The sequence below is a fragment of the Ochotona curzoniae genome, unplaced genomic scaffold, assembly GCF_017591425.1.
Source record: "Ochotona curzoniae isolate NIBS_2020 unplaced genomic scaffold, NIBS_Ocur_1.0 contig_3190, whole genome shotgun sequence".
NCBI lineage: Eukaryota > Metazoa > Chordata > Mammalia > Lagomorpha > Ochotonidae > Ochotona > Ochotona curzoniae.
Genome location: NW_024465751.1, coordinates 2,770,943 through 2,783,454, shown reverse-complemented (window position 1 = coordinate 2,783,454; position 12,512 = coordinate 2,770,943). Strand labels below are relative to the sequence as shown.

The window sequence follows — 12,512 nt, the reverse complement described above, 5'->3', positions numbered from 1 at the left end:
TATGCATGTAAGAAAAGGAAGAGGGAATTACGTGAATTCATGCTTTCTCAACCTTTCTTTTCATCACCTTCCAGTCCCTGACAGTTAATTTGTCTTCTGGGATTTAGCCACTTCAGTGACTGGCATACAGCTAACCTGTTCCTTCTGTGTGCCGCACAATTTCCCTTTAATCCCACCGGATTGATCGTGCTTCTGAAGTTCTCAGTAGGAGCACCTGAAGGGCCAGCCAGAGTTCATTCTGATCCTGAACATCAAGACTGGTTTAAAATTGCTTACTAATTTGAAGCTATGAAAGATGAGCCCCAGATTCGCCTTTGTTGAGGGCTGTTTTGACTCTAGGAGGGACTTATAGCTAAGGCACTTGCTGCTTGTTCTGTCTGTGATGCGCTATGAGTTACGAGCTGTTACCTCTGAGGGAAGAAACTTTTCCAAACCTTAATCTTACAGGCTTAATTTTGTCAAGGATACAATATGGTGTATTGAGTGGGACTTCCAGTTATTCTTTTGTTAGTTATTTTTATTTCCCTCAAAAAAATACATACAGAGAAAACACTTGAAACTGTTTCAGAAAATGAGCATTTTGATAAAATCATGTTTTTATGCACAAAACATGCATTAAGGCATATGATGCAGTTTGATTATTTTTACATTAAAAGTACATTAATGATTCACTAACTTTTTAAAGATCTTAATGCTTCTCATTTTTTCTAACTCAAATATATTTTTGAACATCTGTGAAACTAAATTTAGTTTAGTGCCACAGTTACTTGCAAGTACTTGTGCTTCAACCTTTGCTGTTGTGGAATCTGCTTTGTATGTTAGGCAGGATTGTAGATAAACACCAGAAACCAGAGTAGGAATCTTACATCTGGGCGGGAGGGGATTAATGACTTCACTGCACCCATAGAAAAGATTGTAAAGTATTTACCAGTTCATGGTCTAACAGAATAGCATAGCAGAGTGTGATTAGGTTTATTTGCGTATAACCAGATGAGAAAATTGCTCAGTAAAAATTATTCCTTTAATTCAAAGTATTTGAATCTTTTGAAATTTAATCTTATTTTATTATTCCATGTTGGAGTTCCATAGGCTTCGGGATTTCCCTTTCCTCCTTTCCACATCCCCCTTTCCCACTGATTTTCTCCATGTCAGCACAATAGTATAGTCCTTCACAATCAGTCAGAAATCCATCATCTTGCTATTTAAAGGTGTTCTGACATTGTTGGCATGGTCAGTGGCAGAGAGTCCAGTATCCTATTTGTAAGAATACATTCAACAGTTTCATTGGGAGCACATGTTTGATGTGTAAGTAGAGATGCACACTGCATTGTGTCTTGACATCTGGATGTGATGGTCTCTACTATAGATACTGTATATACCCTTAGATGAAAAGCAATAAAACAAAATCAACAACAGAGGGAAATATAGAAAATGTACAACAACATGAAGTTAAATAGCATGCTACTGAATCACCAGAGTGTTGTTGAAGAAATGAAGAAAAAAATCAAGGACCTTCCTGAAGCAAACAATTCTGTTGTGTGACCTCTGGGTCAGTGAGGATATTGATAAGAAAACAGAAACTTTTTTTGAGTGACTGAAAATATAAACAAAAATATCAAAACCCCTGAGATGTAGTACAAACAGTATTGAAAGAGCTATTGATCTCGTATTTTGCATGAAGGTTGCATTATATCAGAGAGAATATATGGTATTTGTCCTTTAGGGATTGACTTGTTCACTAAGCGTAATGGGACCATTTGGTTGCAAATGGTAGGATTTCATTCTTTTTGATGGCTGAGTAATGTTCCACGGAGTAGAAGACAACGTACCATAGTTTCTTTATCTACTCCTCTTTTGGTGGTCATCTGGGTTTTTGAAGTTTTTTATACATAATCATAGTTTGCTCACGGTAATATGTGCTTTCACTGCTTACACTTAAAACACACAGATACTGAAGGTTGTTTGGGTAAAGAGCATAAAAATCTTCCAAATTTTACAAGGCTAGTTGTTACTGTAGGCTCTGGAAATAGTTCATCCACTGGAGATATAAAGTTGATTCTAATACTTACAGTTTAAAAGCCCACCATAGTTCACTTGATGAACTTTTCTTCTTTAAAAAAGTCATATGTAAAAACATACGTATCTAACTTTTACGTGTGAGTATGTACACGTCAGTAAGCAGACCCATAAGGAACAATGTAGCTTGTCAACATGATCACCGGAAAGGACTATAGGCATGATTCCTTGGTCTCTTACGCTTAATGATGGCTGTGAATGAAACCTGACATTACTGTTTGATTATTCTCTTTAAAAGAGATTGGTTTTGTGGAAACGCTAGTGAGATGTTACATGGATATTGAGTTTTGAGTGAATATTAAACATTTCTTTTACAAAATGAAGTCAGGAGTTGACAGCAAGGATTTTGTTGTGCCACAGTTAACAGACCTTTATTTTATACACATGCACTTTTGCCTTTCTCCAAATACAGTTATAGAAACCTGTGTGTATCCCAGCATCCCTTGGTGTCCATTACAGCCTGCGCTGCTGGCAGTGACATAAAATGCTCTACTGGAAGAAAATGCAAATCCAGAAGCATTATGCAATCTAGGTTAGAGCCATAGGTCATATGCAAGGGAGAAGTTGTAAAAAGTAAAAGGAAAATTGAAGCTCCTTTACACCCCCATTTAGTTCCCATTTTAGTATAGTTAGAACAGGCTGCAGTTAAGTTGAGCATCAGATAAAATAGGTGGCTTGTAGCAGCTACACTGTGTGAAAATAAAAATGATTTAATACGGGAATCGAGAAGTTGGTATTTTTCAAATACTGTGTATAAAAAATTAGGTTAGGAGATAGATTGTGGTCAGATTATTAGAAGAATTTACCACTGGAATGAATGTTCTATATGCTATTTGTTGAGAAGTAAGGATGCCCTGAAGTTCAGGCGGGGCAACTCTTAGAATTAGACTTTTTTGAAGAAGAAAACAAAAGATAATTCGGAAGTGTTGTAAATTTGAATAAGAGAGGAAAGACTGGAGATGGGACCTGGAATCATGTACACTGGAGTAGCTAGGTTGGAGAAGAGGGGCAGGAGAACAGGAATGCACAGTTCATCCACAGGATGGATGGGGCTTCCATCCACGGCTTCCAGGGGCTTAGAGAAATGACCGGGAGGTTCTGTATGCTAAGAAACTATATTGTAATTAGATGAATCAAGAAAGACAAGAACAAATCAGGGAAGAGAGTTCATAGGGTAAGATACTTAGCTCTTTATTTTTCCACCCTTAAGTAGGTAATAAGTAAAAGAAAAAACTTTATGTGTCAAGAATGCCATTCTCTTTCTGCTACATTCTATCCTATAGTTGTTTGGGAAAAATCTAAAGCTCTTAGCCAAGTGTAAAAGCAAAATGAATTTTTTTTTCACTGAAGTAGTAGAATATTTCTAGGAACATTTAAGTAGCCAGAGCCTAATCTTGTATGTCTGCTCCAAATATCTAGAGCAAAGCAACGGAAGATTCCCAAGTTTAATCTGACTTCAACTAGAAATATGATCCCTCAGTAGAAAAACTGATAGTGGAACTCTTGCTGCTTCATTTTCAACTAAAGACTTTGTATTACAAAGAAGCTAAGGTGCAAAGCATGAAGTCTTTTGCTTTCATTAATCTTGCTGCCTTAGACTTAGCAAGAGAAGCTCATGAGCTAAAATTAGGGATGGCCAAAGTTCAAGGCAAGTACTCACATATCTTTTTAAAATTTTTCATTCAGATATAGTATTCCTTTTGAAATGTACAGTTGTCACGAAAAGTACTATTGATTTTTTTATCTTAAAGATGTTAGTATCTTACCTTTTTTATATCTCAGAGTAAGAGAGTGATGTAAGAACCCAAATAAAAGCATTTTTCTGTGGATGAAAACTCAGTGAGTTCAGCTTAGAAATATGCCTGTTTTAAGATTCTGGGTAACTACTCATTGTATGTTTCCCAAAGTAGTGATTCTTTTAATCACTTTGAAAATTTAAAGTTCTAGATTGTTTTTCATTTGTAAACTTCCATGGTTTTCTAGAACCATAGACTGGAGTATTTAGTTATTTTTACATGGCTTAAAATATGCTAATTAAGCCTTGATTACCTCTAAGTGTTTTTCTGAGGAAGCACGGATCAGGTAATGGACCCCAATCCTGCTGCATATTCACATTCCTGGAGACTTGAGTTGCCTGGTGGATGCTGATTCTACCAGTCTAGTTCTAATATGTAAGATTTTGGAAGGGAGATTTACACTGCAATAGACCAGTGTTAACAACAATGAAGAAGTGGGAAGTATTTGACACTGTGGAGTATTATCACAAGCCAAGCTAACACAAAGAAAAGAATTCCAAGCATGTCATAGATGACTTGTAACTAGGCAAAAATATTATATGAATTGATGGGATGTTTTACTCTTTATTTACTTAAAATCACTTTCCTCCAGGTTAGTAATACTGAAGAGATCACCTTTGAAGCGTTGAAGAAAGCAATTGGTGAGATATTGTGCACTGCTGAGCTTCCCTAATGTTTGACCCACCTCTGCTTAGCTTGGTACTTTCCTAGATGCCACAATAAGTTAGAACAGCATAACCAAAATAATCATAATAATTGCTTTGTATTTAAATGTATCAATTTTAGCCATTTTTAAAAGATTTTTTAACATTGTCTTATGCTACTGCAATTCATAAGCAGACACTAATACCAGTGTCTGGTATTAGTAATAACAGCAAGGTAGACAGTTGTTATTGTCTTGTAGACTCTGGCAAGACTACACATTATTTCAATATTTTACAAAAATCTCATTTTGTATTATCATCAATAAATGCAAAGTATTGGAGACAGTATGACTCCCAGTGACCTGTATTTCAGTTACACACCTGTAACAAGATTCCGTTGAGCTGATTTTTTTGTGTGTCTCATGTGTCCAAAGGTGTAATACAGTTTTGTAGGTGTAGGGATTCCTGCCTTCCCTCCTCTTCCACAAAACTGCTTGAGATGCTTTTGCTCATTTGTTTTAAACTTTTATAACTAGCCTCAAATAAAACATTTTGGTGATGCTATATCTTTTGTATTTTTGTCATGAAAGTGGTCTTGTAAATTGCCCCCGCCTCCCTTTTTTTTGTTGTTGTTGGTTTATAAATCATAGCTCTTTGGGTCTTTGGAAGGGTTTATGAAATTGCATTCATTTTAATGAATCTACAAACATCTTTGTAGATACCAGTGGGATGGAAGAACAAGAAAAAGAAAAGAGACGTCTTGTCATAGAGAAATTCCAGAAAGCACCTTTTGAAGAAATAGCAGCACAGTGTGAATCCAAAGTAGGTGAACGAATAGGATGAGCTTGGGGTTGAATGTCAGTGACTTGGGTGTGGGTAGTTTATGTGCTTATCTGTTATTGTTATCAGGGAGATTACAAAAGGTAAAGATGAGGCAGTGGGAACACCTGCACCTGAGTTCAAGTAAGCTCTCCAGCCATTGCTCACTCTGGGAAGTAGCAGAGTAGAGCTCAGCTACTTGAATCGCTGCCACCTGCTTGGGAGACCCAGGTGGAGTTGAGCTCTCGACTTTTCCCTATCCTAACTCCAGCCTCAGTTACTGTGGACGTTTCAAGATTGAACCAACAGATGGAAAATCAGTCAGCAGTCTCCCTCTCCCTCTTTGTTGCACATGCTGTCATTGTGCCATTCAAATAAAAAGAATTTAAAGAAAGGAAAAGAATAGACTCCTTAAATAATTACAGTAGATGATACCAATCAAAGCATTATAGCATTCCGAACCACCAACATACTAGGTAACAGTTAAATGCTTTGTCATTTAAATTACATTTGTTATATAGTTAAGAATATTTGGGAAAAAACAAATGTTTTCTTTTTCTTTTCTTTTTCCTTCTTCACAGGCAAATTTGCTTCATGATAGACTTGCTCAAATTTTGGAGCTCACCATACGGTAAGCAATTTGTAACACGGCAACAATGAAATAACAACTCTCTTAGCTCTGATGAATTCGTGGCTAAGTATTTTGTTTTCCATTAAAGCTGATTATAAGGTCATAAAATGACTCTGGCAGTCTGTTTATTAAATGGTATCTATCATCATTTCTTGTCCAGTTTTCTTCTCTGACTCTTCTAGTTCCTTTAGTTCCTTTTTTTTTAATAAAGATTTATTTTTATTATTTTTTTTATTGGAAAGGCAGATATACAGAGAGGAGAGACAGAGAGGAAGATCTTCCGTCTGATGTTTCACTCCCCAAGTGAGCGCAACGGCCGATGCTATGCCGATCCGAAGCCAGGAGCCTCTTCCGGGTCTCCCACGCGGGTGCAGGGTCCCAAAGCATTGGGCTGTCCTTGACTGCTTTCCCAGGCCACAGGCAGGGAGCTGGAAGGGCTGCCGGGATAGAACTGGCGCCCATATGGGATCCCGGGCGTGCAAGGCGATGACGTTAACCACTTGTGCCACCTCGCCGGGCCCAGGATTTTTTTTTTTTATTGCAAAGTCATATATATGTAAGAAAAGACAGGAGGATCTTCCGTCTGATGATTCACTCCCAAGTGACTGCCTTGGCTGGAGCTGCACCTATCCGAAGCCAGGAGCCAGAAGCTCTTCTGGGTCTCCCAGACGGGTGCAGGGTCCCAATGCTTTGGACTATCTTGACTGCTTTCCCAGGCCACAGACAGGGAGCTGGATGAGAAGTGGGGCTGCTGGGATTAGAACCAGCTTCCATATGAGGTACCGGCACATCCAAGGCGAGGACTTAGCCACTAAGCCACCTCACTGGGCTCAGAATTTTTTTTTAAAGAATATGCTTAGTAGCATTATTTGTAATAATTAAAACCCTCATTTTTCCAGTGAATTGGGACACTATGATAGGGACCTGAGCCACTATTTACATTGCATGCATCCCATGTCACAATGCTGATTCATGCCACAGCTCTCCCACTCCGGTCCACCTAGTTAAGGAACCTAGGAAGGCTGTGGATGGTGGCCCAAGTGTTGAGGCCCCGTTACCCATGTGGAAGCCCAGGATGATGTACTTGGCCGCTCACTTCCACTGACCCATCCCCAGCTTTTGCAGCTGTTTGGAGTGAGTCAGCTGATGGAAGATCTCTGGTGCGCTGTCCATCGCGCTCTTTCTCTCTGTCCCACTCAGAGTGTGTGTGTATGCATGCACCTGCCCTTCAGGTTCCTATGCTTTGCCTTTCAAATTAATAAATAAGTAATCTTTAACTTAATGAAGGTTTAGCTGTTCAGTGAAATACCATACGATCATCAGGGTAATATACAAATATAAAAGATTTTATTTTTACTACTGAAACTATAAAAAGTTCACAATAATGAATAGATTATAATCCCATGACAAAAATTTTATCTGAGCTTGACTCACGTAGCTCTCTCCTCATTTAGCCTTACAGCAGATTAGTAACTTCATCACGTTGATTGAGCAATGTGGAATGAACAGCTTGTAAATGCACCTGTTGATAATGCCTTGTTGTTCTTTTGCAGTCCTCCTCCCAGTCCATCAGGAACACTGACCATTACTTCTGGGCATGCCCAGTATCAGTCTGTCCCAGTGTATGAGATGAAGTTCCCAGATCTGTGTGTGTACTGAGTGGCTCAGGATGACCTCAGCATAAGATTGTGAAGCGTAAAACTTAAGACCACACTTGTGTTTTCAGGGTTTACTTAATACATACTAGCATACCTATTGAAAATGTTGGAACGTATATTTAATCAAATGGTTACAATACCATATCAAAACTTCTGGAACTGTGTATGATTTAGAGTACTTTTGAAGTTAGATTTATGTCAGGTAATTTGTTTTGAAGTCCCCTTTGGCTTAAAGTTGAAAGTGCATTGGTCTCGCATATTGTTAAGTGGTACATTTTAATCTTTGCAGGAGCGTGTTAATTTTTTTTGTACAAAGAAAGCCTCCAGAAGATTGAAAATGTGTAACCTGTCTACTGTAGTTCTGAAAGATCAACAGAACTGTTTAGAAATAGAATTGCTTTTGATTTTGATTGTCTCCAAAAACAAATATATGAGATTATATTCCTAATCCTGGGACTGCAAAAAACATCCCTTGGCTTTCTGTCTCCATGTTGACTTAACTAAGTTGTGACGGGTCTCCCTCGTCCTGTGCTGTGACGCTCTGGGAGAGCTGTTCTCTTTGTGTTTACAGCGGTAAGCAGCTGCTGAGTACTTTCCTAGCACAGTGCCCTGAGCCCTGCCGCCCTGCAGCATCTGCATCTGGGATAAAGACTGTGCGTTCTGCTGAAAGGTTGACCATTGGACCCGAGAGGCTTAGCGTTTGCTCTTGGAGTACCCAACTGTGCAATATTTTTTATATAATAAGATGTATTTGTTTACAGGCCATGCTTTGAAAGTATAATAATATTTTGCCGTGGCTTCATTAATTATATAAGATATAGCTATATTTAATATAGGGGGGAAAAGGACATTTTAAACAGCTACTAGTTCACCTGTGAGGAGTTTGTGCATTTTGATTTCTGTTAGGAGCACATGAACTTGTATTTTTGTTTGTGAATTGGTTTTAATATTCATGGGCAAAAATTAATTAAATGGGCTTTTAATTTGTGAGCTTCTTCTGGTCTCAGTTCTCAGGGCCACAAGTGTATTTTACGAATGCACTGACTGACTCATAAAATAAGGTAAATTTTAGTGAATTCCATCATGTAAAAATGAACAATTCTCATTCAACCTCTTGTAATAATATCTTAGGACTTTTTATAGTTTCACCGCCTTTTCTGATTTAGTTTCTTTTTACATATCAAAAATGGTACCCAAAAGTATAACTCAGTTTTTGCTTTGTGTTTGAAAAATGGCCATGAAGAATAGAATGTTTAGCTTTGTGCTTATGGTTATTTGGGCACCATTGGTTGAAGCAAAAGAAAATCAAGATGAGAATGGAATGCTTGAAAATTGTAGGCTATTTAACCAGAGGGCAGCATCTTGAGAAGGTGGTGATTGTACCTGATGGTGGGTTACTTAGGACACTGCTCACCGTGACTGTGCGGTCACCACTGGACGGCCCTGTTGTGGCCGACACCATCATCTGCCTCTGATCAAGTAAAATGCTTCACCCGTTAATTTGCCGTGGCTTATGTTCTGATTTTTCTTTTGTCTTCACATTATTAATGAAAGATATGAATTGCCGACTGTACATTTTAAAAAGTCTGAGCAGGGGGACATGCAAAAACAATCATCATCCACTTGGATGTCATTTTATAAATCAACACTGTGTGCTTTTGTATGGAAATATGTAAATTTCATAGTTTAAGAAAAGATATATATTCATTTGCTTTCATGCAAGGTGAATTTTGCTCTGTAAGATTTCCTCTCAGTGATGTGGAAACGCACACGACTGCACGCGTACGGCCCGATTTGTGTTCATCACAGGCTCTCTTGGTCTTTGCAGCTATTGCCATTATTTTGTCATTTAAATCAGTGGATTTTGTGTATCCTGAACTATTGACTGATTTTGTTGATAGATTCCCAAGAAATGGGTCTGCGCTGGTAACCTGCTGTCTGTAGGAGGTTGTTTAGGGGATGGGGGCGTCATTCCGTACTGTAGCCAGCTCAGACGCTGAAAGAGGATTTCAGGTTCATGGTCTTGCTCTGTTTTTGTAGGTGTATTGTCGCGCCCACGTGTCTTACCGCCCAGCAGTAAGAGGCAGACGCGATTGAAGCCTTCTGCGGTAAAGTTTATTGCGCGCACAAAGATGAGGAAGAGGAAGGGGCGGACCCTGGCAGTCTTTCTGCTCTTATGTGCTGACTGGCCCCGCCTCCGCCGATGATAGGTCAGCGTCATGATCACGCAGGGTCCTGGGCGACCGGATTCGTCAGTCCCCAGTGTTCACGCGCCGGCCACGCCGCAGCTCACTGCGCATGCGCTAGGCTACGTGACACGCACGAAGGTGTGGCTTCTCCGGCCGGCGCCATTTTAGGCACAGCATGTGGCCAGTGCATACAGATGCGGCTTGCAACATCTCTCCCCTTCTTACACAATAGAAAAAATAAGCTGGTATGGGCCTGTCTTAGGTTGTAGACTCAAGGCGCACGATCCGTCATAGGGAGGCTGCGTAGCTTGACGTAGTCCCTGTCTTAGACCGATAATTGTCTGGGTCTATCTTACCCGTCATGGGCTACAACCGCGGTGGTTGTAAAGAGCAATGTCTCGACAAGGCAGTTATAAGAGTGACTACCCTCTCGCGTGCAATGGATAAGTCCTGCGAGGTGCAAGGGCTAGTCAGGTGCATCATGCTCGAACTCAGTGCAATGCCATAATGGCCTGAGGTGCAGGAGCCATGATGTCCATGCTCTTAACTAAACCCGTTGAAGCATGCTCAACCATACCATGGGGGAGTCACCATACTGCATGGCTAGTAGGGCTTGATGTATTACCACACGATCTCGCTGAGCGCGGTGTCTCAGATGACACAGGCAAAAAAGGCATAAGGCACAGCCTGCACACAAGAGCAGAATCAGCACAACCACTCCCACCCATTCCTTAATATGGGAAGTGATGTTCCAAATCCAAGTGGCCAGGGTTTCAGCAACAACAGGATCCACCCGTGTAGAATTAATCTGGACAATGGCAATTCTCAACTCCGACTGTAAAATATCAAATTCTCTCGTCCAATTTCCTAAAAGATAAGAAGAAAGCTGGCAAGAAAGATTAGCAGCCGTTGAAACATTTTGAAAAGGAATGAAGTAACACATAAACCTTGACACTAAAATTCTCAGGAAATGCTTGAAAACAAAGCGCGTCCTGTAGGGGGAATAAAAAATTACTCACATTCTCCTTAATATCATCATAAGGGAGAAAAGGCAAATCCAAAGAAGAAAAAATCAAGGAAACACTCGGGCTGAGTGGGCGACCGGTAAGGGTCGTGGAAAAACACTCAGAACTCCTCATCGTGGCTCAGCAATCACGGTCCTCACAAGCGCCATACAGACCATTAGTTGCACCATCAGCCGTGTTTGCACTGGGCGGGGCACCATTGTCCTGTGGGATTGTAGGAGGAGTTTCTGATTGCGGGGTTGCATGAATCTTCCCCAAGTCAGATCCTCGTGCAAGCGCTCCAGCGGTTGCAGAAACGTCAGAAGGCGGTGATGGACAGGAACGAGTCAATCGAGCTGGAACCCAAACCGGAACTGGGGCGTCCTGTGGAAACACACAAATGGCTCCTCGAGCCTGCCTAATAACTGGGTCTGGGCCCTTCCATTTGGACTCCAGAACATCCTTCCACTTGACCCAAGATTGCTCTTGCGCCGTGTTAAGGGAATGACGATCTGCAGCACTAAGGCCTTGCTCATCCAGCTGTAAAAAATTGATGGTGAAGAGAGCCAGGGCTAGGGTGGCCCGAGGGCTCTGACTGGCGAGGCCAAGTGATTCCCAGGTGGTTTTTTGTTTTTGTAACAATTCCTTAATAGAGCGATGAGCACGTTCGATTATCCCCTGACCTTGTGGATTATAAGGGATGCCAGTCACTAATTTGACGCCCATCTTCATGCAAAAATCACGAAATTTGGCTGAAGTATAGGCGGGACCATTATCAGTCTTAATACATTCAGGTTTACCCCACTCGGCCCATGCCTCCAAGCAGTGTTGGATTACCTGCGGGGCAGATGGCGTCACAGCAGGAGGAGCCATTAGTGTAATGGCTCCAGAGCCCTGAGGCCATGGGCCGAGCGTGGCCGGCGCAGTAGCACCGCCATTCTCTTTCTTCTCCTTTTCTGATCCTCCTCTGTCTCCTGCGGGTTTGCGTTCTAAGCGCCTATGCCGCCTATCCCGCTTGTACCCTTCCTCCGCGTCGGACGTCTCCGAACTTGATGAGGAAGATACTGCTTTCAATTTCACCTCTATTTTTTGCTTCAAACCGGTTCTCCTCTCCCGCTCTGTTTCTGAGAGACTATCCTGGGCAGACTGAAGGGCTTTGTCACTCTCTCTGACCGCTCCCTTACGGAGGGCATAAACCCTCTGCAAAAATTTCACCAGAGAGAACCGTGCGCCCATGTCTATAACCAGAAGCGGTGGTTCCTATACCTCCGATTTATGCTCCTAGTCACCCGAAAGTTCTCCCTCTCAGAGCTCCTTACCTGTCTTTTGGCCGCAGTTCTGACTTCCACCCGTTCGAAACGGGAGGCCCCCTCCAGGTCCCGGGTTTCGGGCACCAGTTGTCGCGCCCACGTGTCTTATTGTCCCGCAATAAGACGCAGACGCGAGTGAAGCCTTCTGCGGTAAAGTTTATTGCGCGCACAAAGATGAGGAAGAGGAAGGGGCGGACCCTGGCAGTCTTTCTGCTCTTATGTGCTGACTGGCCCCGCCTCCGCCGATGATAGGTCAGCGTCATGATCACGCAGGGTCCTGGGCGACCGGATTCGTCAGTCCCCAGTGTTCACGCGCCGGCCACGCCGCAGCTCACTGCGCATGCGCTAGGCTACGTGACACGCACGAAGGTGTGGCTTCTCCGGC

General features: G+C 41.6%; 1 protein-coding gene across 3 annotated transcripts in view; it reads left to right on the top strand.

Annotated features, from left to right (window-relative positions):
- Positions 1–9,386, top strand: part of EFR3A (EFR3 homolog A) — an 83,981-nt gene extending 74,595 nt beyond the window's left edge. For all 3 annotated transcript variants that reach the window (XM_040979273.1, XM_040979275.1, XM_040979276.1), the window contains 4 exons: positions 4,465–4,513; positions 5,235–5,338; positions 5,917–5,966; positions 7,520–9,386. In XM_040979273.1, coding sequence (XP_040835207.1) covers positions 4,465–4,513; positions 5,235–5,338; positions 5,917–5,966; positions 7,520–7,625 — 309 coding nt within the window. In that variant the 3' untranslated portion in view covers positions 7,626–9,386. The remainder of the gene's footprint in view (positions 1–4,464; positions 4,514–5,234; positions 5,339–5,916; positions 5,967–7,519) is intronic.
- The last annotated feature ends 3,126 nt before the right edge of the window (positions 9,387–12,512 follow it).